The sequence below is a fragment of the Bombus huntii genome, chromosome 8, assembly GCF_024542735.1.
Source record: "Bombus huntii isolate Logan2020A chromosome 8, iyBomHunt1.1, whole genome shotgun sequence".
Lineage (NCBI taxonomy): Eukaryota > Metazoa > Arthropoda > Insecta > Hymenoptera > Apidae > Bombus > Bombus huntii.
The window spans coordinates 6,702,049-6,725,550 of NC_066245.1; the positions used below are offsets into that span (position 1 = coordinate 6,702,049).

At 34.6% G+C, this 23,502-nt stretch overlaps 6 protein-coding genes and 1 pseudogene across 7 annotated transcripts; 3 read left to right on the forward strand and 4 right to left on the reverse strand.

The window, feature by feature from the left end:
• Nucleotides 1–3,096: 3,096 nt before the first annotated feature.
• Nucleotides 3,097–4,137, reverse strand: LOC126868881 (uncharacterized). The gene is made up of 3 exons (XM_050624829.1): nt 3,699–4,137; nt 3,539–3,628; nt 3,097–3,432 (listed from the first exon to the last, which is right to left on the reverse strand). The coding sequence occupies exons 1-3, from the start codon at nt 3,885–3,887 to the stop codon at nt 3,277–3,279; spliced, it is 435 nt and encodes a 144-aa protein (XP_050480786.1). The 5' UTR covers nt 3,888–4,137; the 3' UTR covers nt 3,097–3,276.
• A 472-nt stretch (nt 4,138–4,609) lies between these two features.
• Nucleotides 4,610–5,555, reverse strand: LOC126868880 (uncharacterized; annotated as a pseudogene).
• Nucleotides 4,633–9,841, reverse strand: LOC126868875 (glutamate receptor 1-like). Its single transcript, XM_050624823.1, has 7 exons — nt 8,623–9,841; nt 7,619–8,532; nt 7,367–7,532; nt 7,067–7,275; nt 6,747–6,836; nt 6,503–6,672; nt 4,633–6,401 (listed from the first exon to the last, which is right to left on the reverse strand). Exons 1-7 carry the CDS (start codon nt 8,792–8,794, stop codon nt 6,206–6,208), a joined length of 1,917 nt encoding a protein of 638 aa, XP_050480780.1. The 5' UTR covers nt 8,795–9,841; the 3' UTR covers nt 4,633–6,205.
• Nucleotides 9,842–10,200: 359 nt separating this feature from the next.
• On the forward strand, nt 10,201–12,196 carry LOC126868877 (sequestosome-1-like). Its single transcript, XM_050624825.1, has 4 exons — nt 10,201–10,607; nt 10,784–11,289; nt 11,380–11,652; nt 11,743–12,196. Exons 1-4 carry the CDS (start codon nt 10,388–10,390, stop codon nt 11,989–11,991), a joined length of 1,248 nt encoding a protein of 415 aa, XP_050480782.1. The 5' UTR covers nt 10,201–10,387; the 3' UTR covers nt 11,992–12,196.
• Nucleotides 12,197–12,345: 149 nt separating this feature from the next.
• Nucleotides 12,346–14,177, reverse strand: LOC126868878 (28S ribosomal protein S29, mitochondrial). 2 transcript variants are annotated; one of them, XM_050624826.1, is made up of 6 exons: nt 14,014–14,177; nt 13,547–13,873; nt 13,330–13,422; nt 13,119–13,255; nt 12,714–13,061; nt 12,346–12,627 (listed from the first exon to the last, which is right to left on the reverse strand). In XM_050624826.1, exons 1-6 carry the CDS (start codon nt 14,027–14,029, stop codon nt 12,388–12,390), a joined length of 1,161 nt encoding a protein of 386 aa, XP_050480783.1. In that variant the 5' UTR covers nt 14,030–14,177; the 3' UTR covers nt 12,346–12,387. The 2 variants fall into 2 exon arrangements, with proteins under 2 accessions (XP_050480783.1, XP_050480784.1); XM_050624827.1 differs by having other exon boundaries at nt 14,039–14,164.
• Nucleotides 14,178–14,352: 175 nt separating this feature from the next.
• LOC126868876 (retinoblastoma-binding protein 5 homolog) lies at nt 14,353–16,536 on the forward strand. The gene is made up of 7 exons (XM_050624824.1): nt 14,353–14,468; nt 14,543–14,568; nt 14,643–14,815; nt 14,884–15,112; nt 15,184–15,639; nt 15,739–16,147; nt 16,214–16,536. The coding sequence occupies exons 1-7, from the start codon at nt 14,450–14,452 to the stop codon at nt 16,297–16,299; spliced, it is 1,398 nt and encodes a 465-aa protein (XP_050480781.1). The 5' UTR covers nt 14,353–14,449; the 3' UTR covers nt 16,300–16,536.
• A 189-nt stretch (nt 16,537–16,725) lies between these two features.
• Nucleotides 16,726–18,363, forward strand: LOC126868879 (seipin). The gene is made up of 4 exons (XM_050624828.1): nt 16,726–17,138; nt 17,277–17,422; nt 17,484–18,011; nt 18,080–18,363. The coding sequence occupies exons 1-4, from the start codon at nt 16,915–16,917 to the stop codon at nt 18,187–18,189; spliced, it is 1,008 nt and encodes a 335-aa protein (XP_050480785.1). The 5' UTR covers nt 16,726–16,914; the 3' UTR covers nt 18,190–18,363.
• Nucleotides 18,364–23,502: the final 5,139 nt, after the last annotated feature.

The window sequence follows — 23,502 nt, forward strand, 5'->3', positions numbered from 1 at the left end:
CCCCACTACGTGCACGCGTACAGCACGAGCGTACACCCACGCGACACCCGGTATACGATCCGTGGGTAGACACGGTTAACATCGAAGAGGAAAGGAGAAGCCAGATGCCCACCAACTGTCAAATTTTCTTGCTCGTTCGTTTGGAATGCGCGAAGTCCTCGTTCGCTCGTTCGTGTGTCGAGTCTCGGTCGATGCATTCTTCGTCCCACCGACGATAATAATCACCTACGCTCGTTATGCGTAGGTATATTAATGTAATTAAGCGTAAATGGTAAGAAGCGACGTTCTTAAGATACAACGGTGATCCCGATTCGAAGACGAACGCAATGTTGAGGAATCCCACGCGGTCGTCGATCCATGCATACGTCGCTGTTTAATCGTTGGCAATTTCTATCTACATGTTTCAGTAGTTGTAATCGTGGTGACGTTGGATATTATCGGTGAATAAATGGTTTCCAAGCGGCAATGAGCCAACGTAACGCGCTAATAACCACCCACGGTCTCGAACGTAGTAACGAACTCCTCGGTAGTCGCAACACCGGATTTACGAGACAAACGGATCGGCACGTTCCTTGGTTACCAGTATCTCAGATAAAGTTGTTCTCCGGGTAAACGTCGCTATTAGCGGTCGCGTTTGTTCGAGCAACTTCTCTGCAAGATCGACGACTTACGTACATTCATCGTTTCACTGCACGATAACAGCGTCAACGATACATCTAACGCGTCAACTTGCGAAAGGCTAAATCTTAATTCCATTTTCTTCGTTGGCATCGTGGTTTCATTCCAGTTACAATAGACAGCGCGAATACTTACGCCACCGAAACGCTCTATGTATACAATATACGTATACAGCTTCATTTCTCCGCGGAACTTTCTGCGAAGCATGCCAGTCACCGTGCATCATTGTTCCCTCTTTGACAATAGTCATTATCGGCGAGCATTATTGTTTCCTGGTTCGCAATCGTTTTTTTTTTTTCATTATTATTATTATCATTGTTAACGTCGGTTAGAAGTTGCATAGTCTAAAGTCTAGACGGCATGCGACGTGATAATAATGGCATTCTGGACAAGCCCAGAGATGACACAACCTGCCAACAATGACTGCCACGTGCACCGAGACTAAACAGCAAATAGATTCTCTTTAAAATGAGATACTGTTGATCGCCGATTACGATCGATCGATCGATCGATCGTTTCACGGTGCAGCGCATTTAAATCGGTGGATTCGAGGTCGTCTGGTCTGTGAGCGCAGGTCTGCAATCCGGATAGACACGCACGGTGCAGCGACGCCGAACGTCTAAAATTCACCTCGAGCCCCCGCTATCGCTTTCGATTAATGCGTTGCTCGTCACCGACATTAGTCACCTCGAAGGCGGTCGATTCCTGTCCGAGCTTATTTTGCGCGTTGATGCCAAGGTTGTCCGGTTCTTCCGTCGACGATAAAAAAAAAAATAGTAGGATACCTCGATCGAAAATGCGATCACAGATCGCACGAAATTAACGTCTCGTGGCTGATCCAGTTTCTCTGATACGACGGAAACAACGTACCGCGGCCGATCTTGCGGTTTCATCGAAGCGCAAACAGTGCGCCATCATCCTCGAAACGATGTACATATAGGAAACCTAACCCGCTAGCGCACAACCTCTGATATTCGAGATTCTATCGACTCGAACAGTTCCTGCTATGTGTAGCTGAATTTGACAGCAGAGGATCGCAACGAGTGCGTGTAACTTTTTTCTAATGAGGCAAAGGTCATTTCCGGCCACATGGAAAGCGGAAACGCAGCGCGTGTTCGTCTGTATCCGGTGACTGCATTGACTTCTATGCTACCTCGGTAGCACCGAACCTACGTACGTGCGTAAAAGTTGTTGCCACCTTTGTTTACTTATGTATGCAAAGGTTTTCTTGGAAATTAACGTTATCTTCACTTTTCTTGTTGCACGTACGATCAAGTTGAACAGTCATTCTGACTACATTGTCTCATAACAGGTGTATGTTGTGAAACACGATCGGCAACTATGATCGCAGGACATTTTACGTTTCTTCTGAAATTTATGGAATATATATTTTTCTCGCGGTTAAATGCCATATGATTTCCACGAGAACCTATAGACATCCCTGTTTGACAGGATCAAAGGATGAGGATAAAGCAATAGGAGCCTCGTGTGTTCGCCAACCAGTAGATATCGGCCGATTCACGTGGGAAGATAGTCACGTGGGTGAATTTCTCCAAAGGTCTTGGGTCAACCGTTTCGTACAAATCTACGAGTCTTCGCTTCAGTCGCTAACGCGACCACCAGATAATTACAGCTCTTGTGGCATGTGCTTTTGCGTAATATCGTGGATCGAAGTTCTTAATGATATCAAGGTATCTAAATAAATTCATGATTATTACTTCGAGTTACTCGATGCGTTTGTTAGTTGAGGTTACCAACGATTTAAGAGCGAAATGATCGTGAATACTTTCCTGTATTTCCAATAAAGTTCGCCTATAAACGTTACAAAATTGTATACCTTTTATTACATAAATTAATATTACAGTGGTAGCGATTAACGCAATTAGGAAGGATTATGATCGACAAGATCATCAAGACTCGTTGAAATACACGCGAGAAAGACGATACACGGAAATTTGCAACTAATTACTCGCGATCTAGCGATACGACTGCGGCATAAAGTGAAAGTGATTTCACGCATAGAATGGGAATACGTGACAAATTAACTAGACTGAGATCTATCGATAGGCAACGACCACGCGAATATTATCGTCATAGCCACGGGGTCGATTAAATTTTTAAATAGCAGTAGAGTAAATTTTATTTGTACTGCGTGAAAGAACTTTGATTACGAGAAATATCTGATCGTTGATTTTCTTGAGACTGAAGTATATTTTCCGAGAGATTCCCAATTCGCTTTTTCTTGTCTACTGAATCGACAACGAGTTGCCTATTAAGGAATTTCCGCCATAAAACGCAATGAAAAATTCCTCTGCAATTATCGCGCCAAAAATTATAGTGTATTTTTTCGAGTAGCAATACCAGACAACTGAAAATTGCCCCACCAGCCAAAACTGATAAAAGAGGCGCGATTCCATGCAAATTAACAGTAACGTTCCCTTTCTCGAGAGAATCCCCAGTTACCAGAAACGTATTCTTCAATCTGGCCAGTACTCCGTTATCTTTGAATTGTTGTAGACTACAAATATTTAAAACAAGCGTTGGCATAACTTCAAGTAAAATTAATAACGATAAAAGTAAAATAAACATATATATTTACTAATAATTCACCACTCCTGTATATTGACCGTGTTTCTGCAAAACTAGAGCCAAACTGTCGACCCTATCCGCATCGATAAACGAAGTTTCACACGGTATATTGATGGCGTTCTTTATCGCTTCGGTTATGTAGAACCCCACTTTTTCGTTACATACCTATGATAGTTAATTCTAAATTTGAACTATAGTTACTTTAAATTCAAAGCGAAAATTTATGAAAATACAGGTGTTGGAAGATAAAGCATTGGACTTGGAGACAAACCTGTAGAAAGCCATCGTGAGCCGTCAAAGGCAAATCTTCCTTGTCCTTTATCAATTTCTTCACCTTCTCGAATAAAGTGCTGTTAGCAGCCTGAAATTGTATCTGCTGTATTACTCGTTCGACATTATTTCTTTATACAACCGTGTGCTACATATCTTACAATTAACATGTCGTAATCCGCACTGTTTCTGAATGTAATTAATTTGTACGACCCATAATTAGCGAACTCTTCCATAGTGGAGAAAGGCAAAGTAACCGTAGAGACTGTCAAAAAACTGGTCAGCGAGGCGGAGTAAGCGGATAGAATGATCAACGACGACAAGAAAATCGATAGGAAAGCCAATCTCATCGAGAACTTGGTTGGAAATTCTGAAAGAGAGAGGTTTCGTGCGAGAATATTCCACTTCGTATCTCTGTGTTGCAATTACCTGACAAGCCTTGCTGACAATAAATCCCCCAAACGTATATGTAATTATCTGCCAGAATTCTCATCACGATACGACCTCTCGTCTTCATGAGAGTCAAAAAGATTGGAGCAGTCACGATCACGAATATTATCATCGACCAGACGTCTGCTTTGAATGTCTGAAAACAGGAATCCATTATCGCGATGTCGACGATTCGTGAAAATCGATGCGCGTCAGAGAAATATATATATAAAAAAAAAATAAAATAAAATAAACTAGCACCGATTCTCGTGTGGTAATCGCGCGCTAGAAGCGAAAGGATAAAATATTCCGTTAAGAAAGAGAACCTTAAAGTAGGCGGACCATTGTACATATGCGCCATCAGGTTTTTTAAAGTATATTCTATTGCGAGACAAAATTAGCGGCAAGGTAAAGTCAACTACGTCCAGCCTATGATTAGTCATGCTGAACTCTGCGACGCCGAAGTCAGCTCTGTCCGACGCTACTTCGCCTACCACCCCTGTCCAGGTATTATCGTCCTTGTTCAAATCACCATATATCAGCATCGAGCTTGTCACTTCGATCTTGAAATTCATCGATTTACTTAGCTCTTTGATCAATTTGCCGAAGAAGTGCGAAAGAATTCCGTTCTTTATCTCGACGAACGGAGAGTCCTTGAATTCGAATCAATCGTAATTTTCAAACAAAATATAATGATTCTCTGGGGACACTAAATATTCATTCGCGTTTGTCGTAACATTCACCTGGACGATCGATATACGCATCGTTTGCCCAAACATGTTGTTTCTCCTCGCATACAAGGAACTTGTTGTCTTGAGTTTCAGACCTTGTCCAGTTTGCCAGGTAGCCAAGTTGAAGACTCTTGTTTGATTATCGCGTAACGCGTACCACTCTGTTAAGAGCGGCAGATCGTAACAGAGCACCAGCATCTCCGTGTTGAACATCAGATTGAACGGGTTTCCGACAGGATTTTGACAAATGTCTCGCATGGGATTTCCCCGATACGGTAGAAACATCAACAACCAAACGGATGAAGACATATCGATCTGTCTGGTGGCCATCGAAAATTCATCCATGGTCTCTTTTGTAGCAAGAGCGACGACGTACAACGGGCGCGTCAAGTAGCCTTGGAATTTTCTAGCCTCGCGTGACAGTTGAGAAAAGCTTACGATCATGGTCAAGATGCCGCGCTGTGAGAAAGCCCGTAACCATATATAAGCCAAGGACGTTTGATTGAAGTCTGAAACGATAATTATTCGCGCTCGTCTCTTCTTATGAATTAACAAACCGAGGAAGAAAGTATTTTAAGCGAGAGACATAACGGCTCGATATTGACTGCGCATTTCAAGCTAATTAATTCGTGAAACAGTTAAGTCTACCACTTTCACACATACGATTTTCGAGAAGAGTGAACAAGACTTACTGGTATGGCTGTTTGAACACACGATTATGATGCAGGATGTTTTGTAATAATTGTGAACGTCCTTAATTAAGAGAACATATTTGTAAGCGTCATTTATATCCACCGAGAACGCTGAAACGGACAGAAGCAGCAGTATGATGATCGCGTAACGAGTCATTCGTGTCATCTCGCAACAAAAACACCTGGTTAATCCGTTGAATTACCACGGGTCAGCGGTAAAATCCCTTTTAATGACAGTTAAGATACGCGGTCACTTCGTTAATGTTATCCAATGAATCTCCTTTAACATCGATATGTATTCTCACCAACGTGTTTGCAAATTTTAACAACAACAAACTCGATCATATCCTTCTCCTTTTTGCTATTCCCGACCGCTTCTGATGGTAACTAACTGAACTAAAAATGTGGAGAAACCGTAACCGCAGGTCATACTGGGATTTATCGAATTTACAGATCTGAGGATGAGGATAGTATCTCGTTAGGAACGTAATGGCCCACGGTACGCATCAACCGTGCAATCGAACAGATTACGTACAAAGTGCAAAGATTAACGTCGATAAGAACATGTATTTATACACGTGCATTATCGGATTTATCGTATTTTTATCGGAATATGCATGAGATGTGATTTAGTAGAGCTTTTATAATGTGACATTTTGTTCGTTTATAGTTATTCCACTGCTTTTATACTACTTTAAGTTAGAAGAAAATCAAATTGAAGAGAATCACACACTAAATGCTTACATGTTAAAATTGCGTTGAATCTTTGATACACACATATTGACGAATTTACCTTTTGTTAATTGGACGATTGAATTATTGAGAATTTCGGTACCTATTGCAATACATCTCTACGATTAATATAATAAGGGCTAGTGAAACACCACAGAAAAAGATTATTAACACAGATGCCACGCTATAAAATCCAACCGGCTGAAATGTGTTCTTCTTCGTGAAAAACACTTTGTTCTTAAACCGGTTCAGTAGACCAGTGTTCAGAAGTTTCTGCACACTGCAACATTACGATGAATATTTTAGTTACGAACAGAAAGATACATCAAATTCTCTTATTCACAGCTCGTCGACATTTATAACGTATCTATCGATACCAACTAGTAATTCAGGATCGAGGTGTATTGGCTATTTTTCGGAAGGATCAGGGACAAACTATCCACTCGGCCAGTGTCAATGCAGACGATATCGCAAGGAATACGAAAATTCGATATTCCCTGCATTTTTTTACCATAACCGCTGTAGTACACTAATGTAGGATCGTCGCAGATCTGAAAACGTATAAGGTAGTTGCAGAAATTCCACTCGACGTGTTATCAAATCGTGTCCATAGAAGCAACCTTACCCTTTGAAATCCATCTTCTATGGTGATTGGTAGAGTATGTATCGGCCTTAGTTTAGCCATCATGTGTACCGAAACGGGGTCTTTCGATAGCTGAAAAGCAAATTATATTTTTGTATAGCATGATGTCGTTAAAAACCATCTATGTATATATACAATGTTTCGCGTTTTGTTCGTAGTTCGTTCAGAAAACCATACTTTTCTCGTCTCGTTATGTCGATCGTTCATATTACGCCACATAACGTTTGTGATGTAATGTCTCAACGTACGAGTAAAAGTGAAAGCATATCGTATGAAAATTCTTCGTTATTGGACAAACTTACGGCGAACATATCGTAATCTGCGGAATCTTTATTGAGGATTACATCGTATGTACCATCATTCACAAACTCCTCGATCGAGCGGAAGGGTAGATTATGAACGTAAGCTGTTACATAGGATATCATAGACGCGGAATAAGCGGCGAATATCACTATACCGGTAACAAGTACGGTAAAGTATGCTAACCTTAGCGACGAATACCGTGGAAATTCTAAGAAAAGAAATAGTATTAGGTTCTTGATTTTTCATGTAAAAGATAGAAGATCATTGAAGCGGTAAAACTCTGAAATCCAATGATTCACCTTCTGTAATGCCTTGCTGGCAGAATATACCCCAAATTCGAATAAATTCATGGTATAATTCCTTGGTTAGATCAGTGGATTCTATTCGAGATCTTATAAAAGCCAAAGTAAACTGAGCAATTATAATTGTCATGAGTAGAGATATCCAGAGCGCGAAACTGTACGCCTGAAAATAAGTGTCAACCGTTTCGTAAATATCAAAACTACATAAGTGTAGCTTTGTAACATACATACACATATATACATACATACCTTATAATAAGCAAGCCATTTCACCGCTGACATTTCTGGTTGCTTAAAATACAAACAGTCTCTAGTAGTTATAATAGGAACCGTATAATCGACGTAATCAAGCCTAAAATTGGTCATCGAAAAATCGGACAATCCGATATCTACTTCTCCAGAAGCCACTAAACGAAATGCCCCATTCCAACATTTCGTCGTCACATTGAAACTCCCAAACTCGAGTTCCTCGGTCACGATATCGAGAGTGAAATTTAGATACTTTTCAAGCTCGTTGACCGCTCTACTAAAATATCCTTCCAACTTGACACCTTTTTTCGCGAATATCGAGTTCTGCAGCAGACAAACGAAAATTGTACGTGTTAAAACTCTGATGACTCCACGTGAATCGTTACGCGTGAATGTCTGAATCTTTGCCTTGATGGTGACAGCTCGCAGAACTTTTCCTTTCAGGTCATTTCTCCTCTCGTGCAGAGTCAAGTTGGACAACAAGTCAACAACTGCTGTTGGGGACTTCAATTGTTTCTTTGGATACCACTTGACTAAATCGGAAATGACGGTGTTGTTCCCATCCACGGAATACCATTCACGAAGAACAGGGTCACCGGCACACATTACCAACATTTCAGTGTCGTATAACAAATTAAATGGATTTCCCGGCGGATTGTAACAATAGTTTTCCGCGTGCGTCGCCGTAGGCATGAATATCACAAACCATGCAAAATGGGATATTCTAAAGGATTCCGAATACTTTGAAAATTCAAAAACTGCGTCAGATCCGGATAAAAGAACGATGGCCAACGGTCGGAGGGTATTATTTCTATCTAGCGCGTGAATGTTCTTGAATGTGCTACTTAAAGTTGCAATTTGTTCACGATGAAGAAGACGAGACCATGTGTGTGATAAATATGTTAGTTTCCAAACTAAACAATGTAAAAATACGCAAATGTATTGTATTTCTAGTTATCATATTATGAATGAATTTTCTATGCGGAAATATTTGAAAATCATACCATCGAAATTTTTATTCTCGCTAGACGAATGCAACAAAAAGACAGCAGAGGCCGAATAGTAGCTGCGAATCCATTTTATTAAAGGAATGTACAGCGTTTCGTTATTGTACGTTTCAGTTGCCGTTAAATGAAAAAAGATAGAAATAACATTTAAATACATTACAATTTTCATTCCGTTCAAATTGATTGTCTCTTTCCTTCTTTCTAGAACGTCGCGAATAGTGCACGCGTATATCACGCAGAAAGACAATATGTTGTCGAGAACATTCAGAAGACTACGAGAATCGTTAATAACTGAATTCTCGTGAGTAGATGCTAGTAGTTTTATCCAAGGGTGAACATTAAATATTTACGAAACGTTCGTGCAAACTTTTGACGTGAAAAATGCAAGTTTTTAAAAATACGATCACGTTAGCTACGATAGTAATCCATTAAACCATAGGATGTAACAATATTATTGTCAATTATTATAGCGACAATGTAAATGATGATACATGATAGGCTAAATGCGAACAAGGAATAGAAGAGATAATAATATTGTTTTCATATTTGATACATTTAAAAACTTTAATTAATTAATACTAAAAATTATAAAGACCGATTAAAGTATTGAGAGAATATTTATAATGAACAGAATGCTAAATCAATTAATGAAAAATTGTCAACTAAGCAACTTTAAACGATTCAAGTCTTGCTTGTCTATTATATGTAAAGTCCATTTCAATGTGTCATAACATTAGGTAGATGATATATATCGATCTACATTCCATTAGCAAATTACATTTTAACAGGAAGTTTTAGTGATTAATCTCTATTTTCACTCATAAACGAAACGTATACATATGTAGGTAATTTATATAATAGTCGTTATTAATGCATAAATTTCGAATTATTTTCCGTCACATTTTCGTTAACATACAATGAAAAAGAAAAAATAACGGAAATGAAGGAACATTTTTCTAAAATTGAGAAAATCACTAGGGAAAGCCATGAAACTAGAAACTAGAAATACTCTTTGCTAGAAACTAACATAAAAATTGCGGAAGAATAAATTATTAGAATATATTTATTATCTTTACTATCACAGTTTATTATCTGAATAATAGAATATTTTCATAATTCTTTTCATAATTATTCACAATGTGTGTCCATAGAGCTTGCTCTATATGTATGTCAATCAGCCATTTCAATTATAAATTGGTTAAATATTAAATAAATTTTAAAAAATTAAAAAATGTCAAAGTATTCCGAGTCATCTGATGCAATAATAGGGAAGTAATGATATAAACTGAATCGTAAAAGTCGTGAATCATCGTTTCTACGCCTGTCACGTGATTGTCAAATCTTGCTTCTCATTCAAAAATGGCGCCGTTCAAATTTCAACAAAAATTCATTATTGATTCGTACTGGTAAGTTTTATAAACACGATATTACCTGTGCTTAACAATAGATGATCGAAGTACGGAAGGGCAGAGTTATTCAATTATATTGTTAAAATGTAATTATAAAATCGTAAAATAAAAAACTACTGAGTTATCGGAAACGCCATTTTGTGAAATTGATCGAACTCTGCACAGGAAGTTTTAACAGGCGCACGTATATAAGCGTCGTAATTCGTAATAGAATCATCTGGACATTGGAAATACGACAGTGAAGCTTGACAAGAAAACTTGTGTATCGTGTAAAATAAATAGTTTTTGTGGATTTTTACGAATACATATTCACATTTTATTCCCAATTGTGCAATATAGATAAATATCCAATAATGTATAAAGTATATTTGCAAAATAACGACTCTTCTGTCAAAGCAATTCGAAAGTTTGGTTTTCAGTCTAGTTCAGGAATTCAGAATATTCGGTCTAATCGTCTGCCTAATCATTATGGTATTCGGGCTGATTGCCAGCTTAATTTTAATGAGTTTTGCCAAAAAGTCATATCAATATTCCCGGAATTATCTGGTAAAGAGTTCACCGTTTCTTGGAAAGGTAATTATTATATATAAATATAATTACGTCATTTTATTTATTCTTTATAAATTCAGTAATAAAATCGTTCATTTTTTTATTTTAATTCTCAAATAATTCTAAGTGAAAACTTTCACTAAACAGACATAATGCAATTTAAATCATAAACAATGATCATATGTATGTACATATTACAGATGCTGATGGTGATCAAATCTTAATATCATCTGATGAAGAATTACAAATCGCTGAGGAAGAAATGAGGCAGCCTAAGAAAATATATATCAAACCTTTTTCATCTGAGCAAAAAGCATCAAGTCCTGAGAAAGAAAAAACAGTACATTTTGGTGTATATTGTGATGGTTGTGATAATGACATAACTGGATTTAGATACAAATGTATTCAATGTGAAGATTATGATTTATGTGCACAATGTGAGACAACACAGATACATTCACATCATTATATGATCCGTATGCCACAACCATTAGAATCGCATCATACTAGAAGTTTGTTTCACCATTTGAGAAAAATTCTGAAAAAGAATGGTGTGTATTTTAATAAAAAACATACTTCTGATGAAAATAAATCCCAAAGTAATCATTGTAACATTTATCCTTGGTTGGGAATTTATGCACCATATTTAAATAGTTTTATTGATACACTATTAGAAGCACATACTGTTGATCCAGAATCTTGTAAGGTAATACTACACTAAAAAAATTCAAAGCTGATAAAATTTACAAAAATAATATAAATTTGTTCTGATTCTAATTGTTCATATATTTCACAGAGTCACAAACCTGAAGAAAGAAAAGAATCTAAAGATGATACATGTATGGATGAAAATAATTCCAGAAAATTTCCTGGTGAAGGAAGGAAGTTACTTGATAATGCAAAGGGTGATAAAGAATCAGTGTCAGATGTTGCATCAACAGCAAGTCAAGATAGTGCTACTACAAAGGTAGCAGCAGATGAATGGACTTTTATAGATAAAAATGACACTACTGAAGTTAATCAAACATCTTCAGCTTCATCCAATATGAATGGTATTGGCACGAAACAGGTAAAATATTATAAACAATTGAAACTAATGTAAGTTGTATTATGGTAAGGTTTTCATGTTTAAAAATTATATTTGTATTATTACTATAAGACTTGTTCCTCTTCAACGGCACCACCATTAGCATCACAGGGATCTTCAGCTGAAACACTTTACCCTGAATTACCAAGAGAAACAAATTACCAAGAAATATATCATGAAAATCCAACAGTTAATGAAGCTGTTAAAACTATGATAAAGATGGGATTCTCAAATCAAAGTGGATTATTGACTTATTTGTTGGGTGTTGAAGATGGTAATATTGATAACGTCTTAGAGATATTGCAACCTACAAATAAATGAATATGAAGTTTGACATTTAATGAAATTTATCATTATATCACTATAGCTTATGACATATAGTTCATATATATATGGTACATATTTTTTCTGTTGCAAAATAAAAATAGAATGTAGTATTATGTAATGTATACTATTGTTACAGATATTACATTCCTCCCTACTTAATGTATTCATGTTAATAAAGTAGCATGTAAAGATGATCAAACATGAATTTTTATTGTAGTCAAAAATATTAGACTAAAATGTTATTAATTAAATAAAAACCATAAACATATATATATATATATATGTATATATATATATGTGTGTGTGTGTGTGTATATGTATAAAAAAAAAAAAATACGAAGTAATTAATCAATTTCTGAATAACAACATTTATTTGTATATAACGTGATTTTAATATAATGGTTTACAAAGTGTCCAAAGCGTGAATGGATTTTTATTGGATAGTAATTCCAATTCTTTTTGTCCTTGAGGACTAACATTTCTGATCCATTTTCGATCTTTATAATATTTTAGGATAGTGTCTAATTCTTCTACTGAATACTCGTCGACGCAAATGGGAAGAAAGGGATCTAAATGTTCAAACCCTTTTTTACCAAGTAAATATGTTGGATAATCAGAATCTCTTTTATCCTGTAAATAAAAAATATAAAATATCCATTATAGTTTTTGATAATAGTAGTTTTGTTTTAAACCATATTACACAAATTGTTGCATACTCTGTTTGCTCTTTTATCTACTGTTAATACTGCAGCACCATTACACCAATTGTAGTCTACGCTTCTTAAAAATGCAGATGTTATCGATATCTTATCAGGTGGTACATATACACGATTTTCATCACATACATGTGTAATGTCAGATGTAAGAGCGTTAAAACCATCTATAACAACTAATGTTTTACATTTTCCTGCTGTGCTGGCTATTTTGAGCTCATCCACCAAAGCATTAATAACACCACAAGCAAATTTAGTTCTCTGTATCCCAAATTCAATAAGATTAGAAAGTGAATCTCCAGGTTTCGTAACTTCTCTTTGGGACCATGTATATTCCTTAGTGGTCTTCAACTATAAATTAATTACTTGAATTCTATATAATAAAAATAGGTCTCACTTGTTACTTACATCAAGCTGTGATAATGACACATTGTTTAACTGTTTTATATACTTTAACCATTTTGTTGCTGATTCAGGTAAGTCTAGTTTATCTGATTCCAGAGGAGATGCAGTAGTGTCCCTAGCATATCGAAACCAATTTCGAACTAAAAATGTGAAAGTAAATTTATGAGTGTATATTTTAAAAATAATGTACTATTCAATATAATTCATATCATACCCCATGGTAAGTGAAGTACAAAAAAACATTTTGTAAGACCATAATGAACCAAATGTAGTAATATTGTTGTTTTTCCTGCTCCACTTTTACCATCTAATAGGTAGTGAAAATACAGTTGCATATAGTTACATCATAAATTCTTCTTAGTTACTGTTAAGTTACAGTTAACTGAATAAATATCATAAACCACACATAATTGTCAAATTCAAAAGGATACAAAGAACATATTTATTTATAGGCTTCGTATAATCAGTTTGTTCCAAGTATGATATCACTTCAACTGCAGGTTGCCTAACTAAAATACCAAATTCTCTGAAAATTTGTACTTGCTTTTTTAATTCAATTGACATGTCTGCCATTAATGATGTTGTAATATCTGAAGGAACCGTATAAATACGATTTAAACAACTTGCATCGTGTTCTGCAGGGTTAGATTCCGAAATACGAAACGATGAAAGATTTGTCTGATCCGCTACATCTTTCGTAGCAGCTGATATTATTGTTCGTCGACTACTTCTAATGCACATTCCACTAAATAAAGAATCTAACAATATAAAAAGAAACAATTATTAAGAATTACATTAAGTGATATGAATGTTTACAATAAATATGTAGAAAAAGCATATATATATATAATTTATTTCTATATAAATTAAATTATAATTTACAAATAGATAAACATACAAGTACGGGACAACATGTTATTTACAGTATTTTAGCTAATGATAACTCTTTTTTCATAAATAATTATAAATTTTGATGTACGTATTCACTGCAAAATAGTACAAACGCAAGTAGCCATATTTACTACTGCAATGTTCGAAAATCTGCTGATACTGGGTTCAATAGATTGTTCAAAATATTCCTATGGAAATTAGTTGTATGAAGTCACATATAATAATTTTATATATTAGATAATTATTTTTATATAAAACTTATTTTTTATTAAATTAAAGTATTATTTATGAAGAAACAATTAATAATATTTTTTGTCATTTCTAAATAGTTAATTCTAGGGACATGTAAAACTTACTGAAAGTATTAAATTATGCTACGAGCTGTTGTGTAGCAATAACTCTAATAATTTCTATAAAGTAAATATATTCATAATAAAGTAAAAATGAATTTAGAATTATTAGGTAAATATTTAGCAAACTCTACTTTCAAATTTAATAATGTATCTTCCTTAATATATATAATTTCTCTTTTACAGAATCATTTGGTCAAAATTATCCAGAGGTAAAATATTTTTATAAAAATAACATACATTTTTTAATTCTAAGTCTTACAGATATAATGTTTATAATCATTAGGAGTTTGATGGCACATTAGATTGTATATCATTAGCAGTCACTTGTACATTTAATAAAAGGGGAACTCTTCTCGCTGTTGGGTGTAATGATGGTAGAATTGTTATTTGGGATTTTTTAACACGTGGTGTTGCTAAAATTATTAGTGCACATGTACATCCTGTATGTTCATTGAGGTAAGTAACCTGAAATAATTTATTATGAATTATTTTAATTATTTTATAACACTGTCTTTGTTAATTAGCTGGTCTAGGAATGGTCATAAATTATTAAGTGCATCTACAGATAATAATGTTTGTATATGGGATGTCTTATCTGGAGAATGTGATCAAAAATATAGATTTCCTTCTCCAATATTAAAAGTTCAATTTCATCCAAGAAATCTTAATAAATTTTTAGTGTGTCCAATGAGACATGCAGCAGTAATGGTTGATGTTGAGGGTACACATAGAGTTATTCCTCTTGATGATGATGTATGCAATAAAATTAGTACTACTACTAATCAGTATTTTTAATATTGATTTTTAATATTCATTTATTTTAGAGTGATTTGAACATAGTAGCATCTTTTGATCGCCGAGGAGATTATGTGTACACTGGAAATGCTCGTGGTAGAATTCTAGTTCTTGATGTGGAATCCTTAACTGTGAAAGCTTCTTATAAAATATCACAAGGCACAGCTAGTAATACAGCTGTAAAGAGCATTGAATTTGCTAGACGTGGTTCTTGTTTCTTAGTAAATACATCAGATAGAGTAATTCGTGTATATGATAGTACTGAAGTACTAGCTTGTGGAAAAGATGGTGAACCAGAACCAATACAAAAATTGCAAGATCTTGTAAACAAAACTATGTGGAAAAAGTGTTGTTTTTCTGGAGATGGGGAATATGTTTGTGCTGGATCTGCAAGACAACATGCTTTATATGTATGGGAAAAAAGTATTGGAAATTTAGTAAAAATTTTACATGGAACTAAAGGAGAATTATTACTTGATGTTGTTGTAAGTATTATAAATCTCTAGTACATCAGTATTATAAATCTAACTTCTAATCTGAACCTTCACAAAATTATAATGTTATAAAAATTTATAATAATGCAGTGGCATCCAGTGAGACCAATTATTGCTTCCATATCATCTGGTGTTGTTTCTATTTGGGCACAGAATCAAGTTGAAAATTGGTCTGCATTTGCCCCAGATTTTAAAGAACTAGATGAAAATGTTGAATATGAAGAAAGAGAAAGTGAATTCGATTTGAGTGATGAAGATAAATCTGTGGTGCAAGGCGAAGAGGCTCAAGATGAGGAGATAGAAGTAGATGTTGCATCTATAGATAGAGTGGCTGCTTTTTGCAGTTCTGATGAAGAAATGGAAGATATTGGTTCGCTGCAGTTTTTACCAATATCACCAGATGTAGAAGATTCAGAAGATACTCAAACGACATTGCACGAGCCACCTATGAAGAAACATCGTTCTCATGATATTCACTTACAAGGTGCACCAGTAGATGGTAAGACCTTTCATGCATGCTAATTTAATTGATAACAGGTTTATATAATTTATCATTATTTTTCAGAAACTCACCCATTATTAAATAAAGGAAAAGATAAACCAACAACCAAGAAAGGAAGACCAAGATTGGAACACAGAAAAGGAAAATAAATTCGAATATTTGAATTTGTAAAAAGTATCTTGTAATGTACATAATTAACTAAAAATACTTCATGTATATTGTTAACTGCGATAATATTCTATAGCCATAATGTATGTTATAAAATGTATTACTTCCTATGGAATGTATCTTATACCTTTTAGCCTTATGTGTTTTTATATTGAAAATCTGTCTTAAGATTTTAAAGATCTATTATATATGTTGAAATAAATGAAGATAATTTTCAATTTTTGTACGTATTTACTAAATAAGGAATTTAATGTAATATATATGTTTTAATGTCTTTAAGAGCTGTTTGTATCCCAGCTAAACAATTTTAGCAGTTCTTGTTACAATTTAACCATATAGAATAATTGCGTGCCTTATACCTTATACGATACTTATATACAATACATATGTACTCTGATATCAATACTACCAATTTTAAGAAAAGTAAAAGTTGAAATGCAGTTAACCTATATTTTACTGCTGAATTATTTAAAAAACAAATTAACTGATCGATAAATGGCTTATCTTATCTTGTGTAGCGATTTTTGAAAGCGCAATTAAAATTGCGTAGTATTTGGATTAACTTCTAACTTTAAGTATATCAAATTTCGTTTACAATGTTAATTTCGAGGTTATCAGAACAAGTTTATAAAAAGTTATTTCATGTGCAGAATAAAACAAAAAGAGGTGCACAATCTGCTAGAGATGTACTTATAAGTGGCGGAATTATTATTATTAGTGGGATCGTTATTGTTTGGTTATCTGTGTTTCTTTACACAGCATTTTATTATGCCTATGTACCGAGCATCTCATACGTACGGCCAGTACATCTGCAATTCAAGTGAGCTTCACTTCTCACTTGTACGTTAATGGAAAAAAAGAATTATATCTTGAAGCATATTATTTTTTGTTCTTTGAAACATTATGTTATATGCATTCTACTGTTACAGTTTGATTACATAGTTCTTCCGTGTTACAGATCATGTAACGAAGAAAAAGGGATTTGTAGCTTTCCATCAGCATATGTGCAATTAACAAATAAGCAGCAGCTTTTAATGGTTGGCCAGCCATATAAAGTCAATTTACATCTAGAAATGCCAGAGTCACCAGCCAATAAAGAACTTGGTAATTTCTAAGTCTCAATGGAAATTAAAAATAATATCTAACAAATATTATTTTTAAATAGGTATGTTCATGGTTTGTGCTCAATTACGCAGCAGAGATGGTTTCCTCCTAGAACATGCATGTAGATCTACCATGTTACATTACCGTAGCACATTATTGCATGCACTTACAACACTTACATTTTCACCTATGATGATTTTTGGCACTACAGAGGAAAAACAAAATGTAGTTCTTGAATTATTTGATAATTTCGAAGAAAACCAAAATCATCCAGTTACAATTATTTATATCGAAATACAATCAAGACATATTGAATTTTACTCTGCAAGTATTACGATAAATGCACACTTATCGGGTCTACGCTATTTAATGTTTCATTGGCCGATTCTATCTGGTATTGTTGGCATCGGTACAAATTTGTTTTTCATAGCACTTGTATGTACCCTTTGCTATCTTCATTTTACCATTTATGAAGACTCTGGAGATGATGGTTTCAATTATGAAGAAGGTAAAAAGGTTGAAGAAAAACAAGAATATAACAAAGAATTAAACACAGAAGAAGAAAGAGAACATAAAGCTACAAATGATCGTAAGTTACTTCTTGAGTTATATTCTTTTGATAAATTAAATATAACTGAACTGACTTATTTTTTAAAGAATCATCAGATTCGTCATCATCAGAAGATATTGCTGCATCTTATATAGTACCACATCTTATTAAGTCTGGAGAAGAATCTCATCCCTCTCGTATTGAATTAATGAAATAATCTACATTCCATAATGTAAATTATATGACAATATTATATGTGTACGAACGTAGCTTATAAGTGTAAGCGAAAAAAATATATGTACATTATAAAAATATTTATTTTTCTGTACTTAAATATTTTATTTACTTCTATTGTAATTGAAGTATATTAAAAGGTTTATGATATTTTTTATGTATTGTAATGTCATCTGATGTCATTTTATTAGTGGTATGAGAATATTGCAGCCTTGGATCTGGTTGAGTCTGACAGGGATTTAAAAAAAAATTCGCGACCAAACTTCAATCTATAATTTCGGCTATATGTAGTCTTCTGATTGCAGAACATATTTGCGATACATATCGAAATAATGAATTTTTACTTTGCTTTTATGCTTGAGGTCAGAATTTCGAGAGATCGATTATTGTTTTTCATAGACAAATTAAAACTTGGTAAAATAGTTTTTACCATCTTATGCTGTACTTTATACCTGTCGATAAATGAAAATAATATTTGAATGTGTCAATTATAAGTAATTTGTAGTTTAAACTACAAAATCTTTTTATTTGAAGTATAGACATATTTATTTACATTATTTGCATTACATATTTCAAACTTGAAATCTCCTTCGCGGCTTAGTTAACAGCGCCATCTTGTGAAATAAAATGAAATCGTAGACATTTTAAAGTTTTGCGCTTTCCGTTACAATTTTGAAGCTTTTGAAAATTCTCCAATGAACGCTGCAATGTTTTTCTGCATCATGTTTGAGAAATTCCTGAATAATAAGCGGAATGTAGTAAGGTGCGTACGACGTTATATTAACTTCATAAAAACTTGCTAGAAACAAAACAGAAGAAGTTTCCGATATTTCATACTTAAGCAATATTACGAAAATGTGTTTAAATGTTTCGATTATGTACAGGTTGTCAAATTTTAATTCTTTCACTTTATTGTTTCACAAACTATTTAAAGCAACGCCAATAAATTATTAGGATTTCTTTATTCTTATCCATTCAGGGATATGTGATAAATGAAAACATCGATGATCAAGGTAACCTTCTCGAATACATAAGGAATATTTTCTGGATATCTAGCGAAAGATGACTTTAAATTGCTGTAAGTAATTTTAAATGACCTTCACAGACAAACACATCGTAAGACAACGAATTTGTCTCGAAACAGTATAGACTCTCCTAGGATAAGTTATCTGATAGGAAAGGATCATCTTAAGTACTTGGAGATAACCTTATTTAGATGTGATTTACGTCCATCGGAAGAGGGCTATTTTGAAATAGTATAAGTTCCATTTGAAGTATCTTTTCGAATAACGAATATACATGTATTTTGTAATATGTGTATTGTAATCATCGTAAAGATTAAAATGGTACACCCCGTATATGGTGTGACTTGGCATGCTAAAAGGAAAAAAGTGACGTTGAACGAAAGAAATCTTACGCGTGTAAGTGTTGGTAAGTAAAGAGACGAAAGGGTTGGATGCATTTTATGCATTTGTAAAGGCGTAAGCGGCGTACACACGATGCATAAATACTAAGGAACCGGTTTTCTACGTCATCAAGACTTCGCGCAATACGATGGGTTAAGAAAAAGAGCTTAAGGGAGCAGCATGAATTTGTGGGGTCGTCTTATGTTTCTCTTAACTCGTTACTCGAGATTCAGACAGGTGTGCGAGATTCTCGTTTGCTTCTTTGTCTTTATCTCCGTTCGTTCCGTTAGTTCTTCTTTCTTTAAGGACTTTCGATTTACTTTAAACTGCATTTTGCAGGTTATGAAGGTTACTCCTCGTCATTATTTAGTTGAAGTTAATCGAATTTATCTTACAAGCATAACAGAGGCATGTAGATGTATTTTTATTTAGTTTTTTACTAGGCATTACGATGAATCGATACACTTCAGTAGGCATTACATGTTTGTAATACATACAAAATTAGGTCCTCTAATAATTGTAAGCAGTAATTAAAATAATTTCTACTAATTCAATTTGTCAACAATGGAAGTTTGACTTAAATGCAAATTCGATTATTTGGACGAACCATAGTGTAGTTTTTCCTTTGCAAATGAAGTACTGACGAAAATGTTGACGCTTACTTCGTATTTGTCACTAACCGTTCAGATGGTATGTCCAGAAATGATTTTAGAGGATTTTCCAATTGGCGGGGAATTTTCTTTATAAAATATTTAAAAATTCAATTTTTATCGTTGATTTAATTTGTTTGATGATCTTTGAATATGTAGATAGATACTCTATTCTATATCCATGTTGAGCTACAGATCAATGCAGTGTAGAAATATCATTAACGTTATAAAAATGTTCATTGCAGTTGTATTCCATGTACCAAAATTTTATTGAATGTCGTGTATTGTTCGCGTCGACATTTATGATACTTTTATTTATCTTTCGAAAGCCGCCAGAAGCTGTTCGTTGTGCTTGCGATTTTTTTTATTATAAAAATGTCCATTACACACACACACGCACACGCACACGCACACACGCACGCACACAGAGCTATTTGTACTTAATAAATTAAATATTGCAATAACGCTCAGTTTATTGAATTTTCAAAACATGGAAAGCAGTGATTACATGCGCAAGCATTCAATGTTATCGAGCGCGCTGACGTTTTCCATTAATATGTGCGACATGTATGCAGCGGAATTACAAATTTTATAATTTACTCAACGTGTACCGTGAAAAGGGCATTGCGAAATCGCGTGATTTTCGATAACTCGTTCGTCCGTTTTGATAACTCATGTGTCATACTAACGCTATCGAGTATACTTGATTTTCGAATAGGACCTCATTAGCTCAAAGAAATAATGACCAGTCCTTCACTTTTTACAAAACCTTTACTCTACAACGCTTCGCAAATTTAAATCAAGCGCATGATTGAAGATGCGAGAATGAAATTTTGTGTTATTCATATTTTCTTGATGAAAGATTTCGAAGAAAATTTATTGTATTTACCTAATCAGTTCATGTGACAAAACGTTTAAATCTCGATACAATGAAACAGTGTTTCCTTTAACTGGAGCTCGATGAAAAGACATAGTTTTCTTCACGTTGGTGATAGTTCGATTTTCTTACAGGCAGGTCGCAGGATTGCAGCACAGGCCATGGACATTCGAGCAACACGCCGTAAAACAATTCATCGACGTACTCGCAGTTAGGTACTTTGATAAAATTCTACAAAGAACCATCGATACAATAAGGTATAGTTTCAGAGAAATTTATTATACTTCTTACCTTATCGTTCGCTTTTCTGCCTCTCGTCTCTTTTTCTGCTCATTTTCTTTTATCAATAGGTTTTAACTCGGAGGTTATTAATTCATGCCGGTGAAACATTTCAATGTGGCTGAAATAATTAGCAATCATTAATTTTATTGTTCGCGTTTTAATTACGGTGGATGCGGCGAAAGTTATGTCAAAACCGTGGGCTTTTGATTTTAGGGGTGTTATACTCGTTGCTCGAGAAAACAGGAATATTAACGACTATTATCATTTTTATCCCCGGTATAGATATATAACTTTGAAATGATTTTGCAATTAACTCACGCATCGAAAGTGTTCATACGTATTGTCATATTTTTCTCTCGCTTGCCCTCTTTCTCTGACAGACTTTCCCATGGAAACGTTGTTGAACATTTCGAAGTCAAAATTTTAATTCGTGGACAATGCTAGATTTCATAATGAACTAATCGATAAACGACATTCGAGCCATTGTTGTTCTTTGTTTATTCGCGTCGGAAATATCGAATTTCCACCGAAAGGATCACGTTAATCACGTTCGCGATCAATACAAAATTTACAATAAACGTATCCGTATGAAAAGAGCAATTTATTGTGTTCGTGTAATATCGCTTGAAAATGGAAATGCAAGTTTTTTTACAATGATCGAGCGAATCTTGCTTTTGCAAATTACGTTCCGTAACAAAACACATCGGTTTTTGAGTTAATGAAATGATCGAATGTTTTCGAAGTCGTTGGTTAAGCTCGCGATACAAAAATATCTCAATTTGAAAGCTAGTTGCTTTTCATAGAATTTGAAACCTTAGTAATTTTAGTTCTACGGAGTTGAGCCGATATTTATACTCGTGCAAAATCTTTCTATAAATATCGTTAAAACTGGCACATTGTAAAACATTGTAACAAAGCGTTGATATTTTATAATGTATTAAACATGTATATTTTCAGATATACTGGCATAAATGTGTATCATGTATATCTCCATGTATGTGTATATTTGTGTAAATGTGAGAGATTACTTGGAATGTTTCGCAGAGAGTTAATTATGGTTCTTGAATCTTAGGCCTTCTGAAGTTTCTTGGATCTCGTTATTAATATCCCCTTTAAGCTTTACGAATTAGAGGTAATTCATATCAAGCCTTATGAGATTGTATGCAATCTAGAAATCTTTTGTTTTCCTCACAAACTAGGTATTTATCGTTGCTCAAAGGCAATTCTCTGTGCTGAATATTTCGAAACGACTTTAGTGCGAACAATTTCTCTGTGCATACTAACTAGTATTCAAGAACGATGGTTTCTCGGAGCTGGTAAACGTGTTTCCGATCGTTTCTGCGTAAACGTGGAAAAGCACCGCAACCTACAGGAAGCTAGCCAAAAGAATACGAAGTAAAAGAGCACGGCCAAACTCCGTTCGAAGTTGCGAATTGTTTCTTGCTCGGATCGCTTCCCGGTAAATTACTCGGTTTGGCAATGGAGGCAGCAGGTTTTTCGATAAAATAAAAGAGGCGATCCGAAAACCATCTCCAGCGTCACGCGATTCGAAGGACGCCAGCCAGATGGAATTTTGCTGCATACACGGCCGTGCCGAATTATCGAACGTGCATCGTAATGCGTTCTCGGTTACAACGTAACAGCTTTGATATGCAAATCTTTGCTTGAATGCGGTTAAAGTTACTCGCACGTACAGCGAGAATTTTTTTCTCCCTCGATGATTCACAATCGCCGTGAAAGGCGATTAAAACGCTATGGCGTTCATCAAGGGATACGTCTAACTGACACGATTTCCCAACCGACACGATTAACTCGATGTTCGTATAATTTCAAAGTTATTCAGGACAGAAGTACTCTTCTCCTCGGCTAAGGAGCGAATTCCCCATCGGTTTTACATAACATCGGCATTCGTATCGAGAAACCTAATGAATCTCGTTCAAAATGCTACACATTTCCATCTGATAACGAATATCTCTAAACGATTAATAATTATCAGCACGCGTAGCGTTATCTCTTGCGATCGTTCACTTCGTTCTTCTAATCAGCTCACTTAAGGCAGCTGTGCAGCTGAGTCCACACGG

Bases quoted from the DNA above. Each gene is read 5' to 3' on its own strand.
- LOC126868881 (XM_050624829.1), bottom strand. From the start codon at position 3,887: ATGAGATTGGCTTTCCTATCGATTTTCTTGTCGTCGTTGATCATTCTA. The intron at 3,629-3,698 runs GTAAGATATGTA...ATACAATTTCAG, and splicing joins CGGATTACGACATGTTAATT to GCTGCTAACAGCACTTTATT. The intron at 3,433-3,538 runs GTTTGTCTCCAA...TAACTATCATAG, and splicing joins CTCACGATGGCTTTCTACAG to GTATGTAACGAAAAAGTGGG.
- LOC126868876 (XM_050624824.1), top strand. The intron at 14,816-14,883 runs GTAAGTAACCTG...TTTGTTAATTAG, and splicing joins CATCCTGTATGTTCATTGAG to CTGGTCTAGGAATGGTCATA. The intron at 15,113-15,183 runs GTATGCAATAAA...CATTTATTTTAG, and splicing joins TTATTCCTCTTGATGATGAT to AGTGATTTGAACATAGTAGC.
- LOC126868878 (XM_050624826.1), bottom strand. The intron at 13,256-13,329 runs GTATGATATGAA...TCACATTTTTAG, and splicing joins TGTACTTCACTTACCATGGG to TTCGAAATTGGTTTCGATAT. The intron at 13,062-13,118 runs GTAAGTAACAAG...ATTAATTTATAG, and splicing joins TGTCATTATCACAGCTTGAT to TTGAAGACCACTAAGGAATA.
- LOC126868877 (XM_050624825.1), top strand. From the start codon at position 10,388: ATGTATAAAGTATATTTGCAAAATAACGACTCTTCTGTCAAAGCAATT. The intron at 10,608-10,783 runs GTAATTATTATA...TACATATTACAG, and splicing joins GTTCACCGTTTCTTGGAAAG to ATGCTGATGGTGATCAAATC. The intron at 11,653-11,742 runs GTAAAATATTAT...TATTACTATAAG, and splicing joins ATGGTATTGGCACGAAACAG to ACTTGTTCCTCTTCAACGGC.
- LOC126868875 (XM_050624823.1), bottom strand. From the start codon at position 8,794: ATGAAAATTGTAATGTATTTAAATGTTATTTCTATCTTTTTTCATTTA. The intron at 8,533-8,622 runs GTATGATTTTCA...TACATTGTTTAG, and splicing joins CGAGAATAAAAATTTCGATG to TTTGGAAACTAACATATTTA. The intron at 6,402-6,502 runs GTTGGTATCGAT...GTAATGTTGCAG, and splicing joins ACCTCGATCCTGAATTACTA to TGTGCAGAAACTTCTGAACA.
- LOC126868879 (XM_050624828.1), top strand. From the start codon at position 16,915: ATGTTAATTTCGAGGTTATCAGAACAAGTTTATAAAAAGTTATTTCAT. The intron at 17,139-17,276 runs GTGAGCTTCACT...TCCGTGTTACAG, and splicing joins CCAGTACATCTGCAATTCAA to ATCATGTAACGAAGAAAAAG. The intron at 18,012-18,079 runs GTAAGTTACTTC...TATTTTTTAAAG, and splicing joins ACATAAAGCTACAAATGATC to AATCATCAGATTCGTCATCA.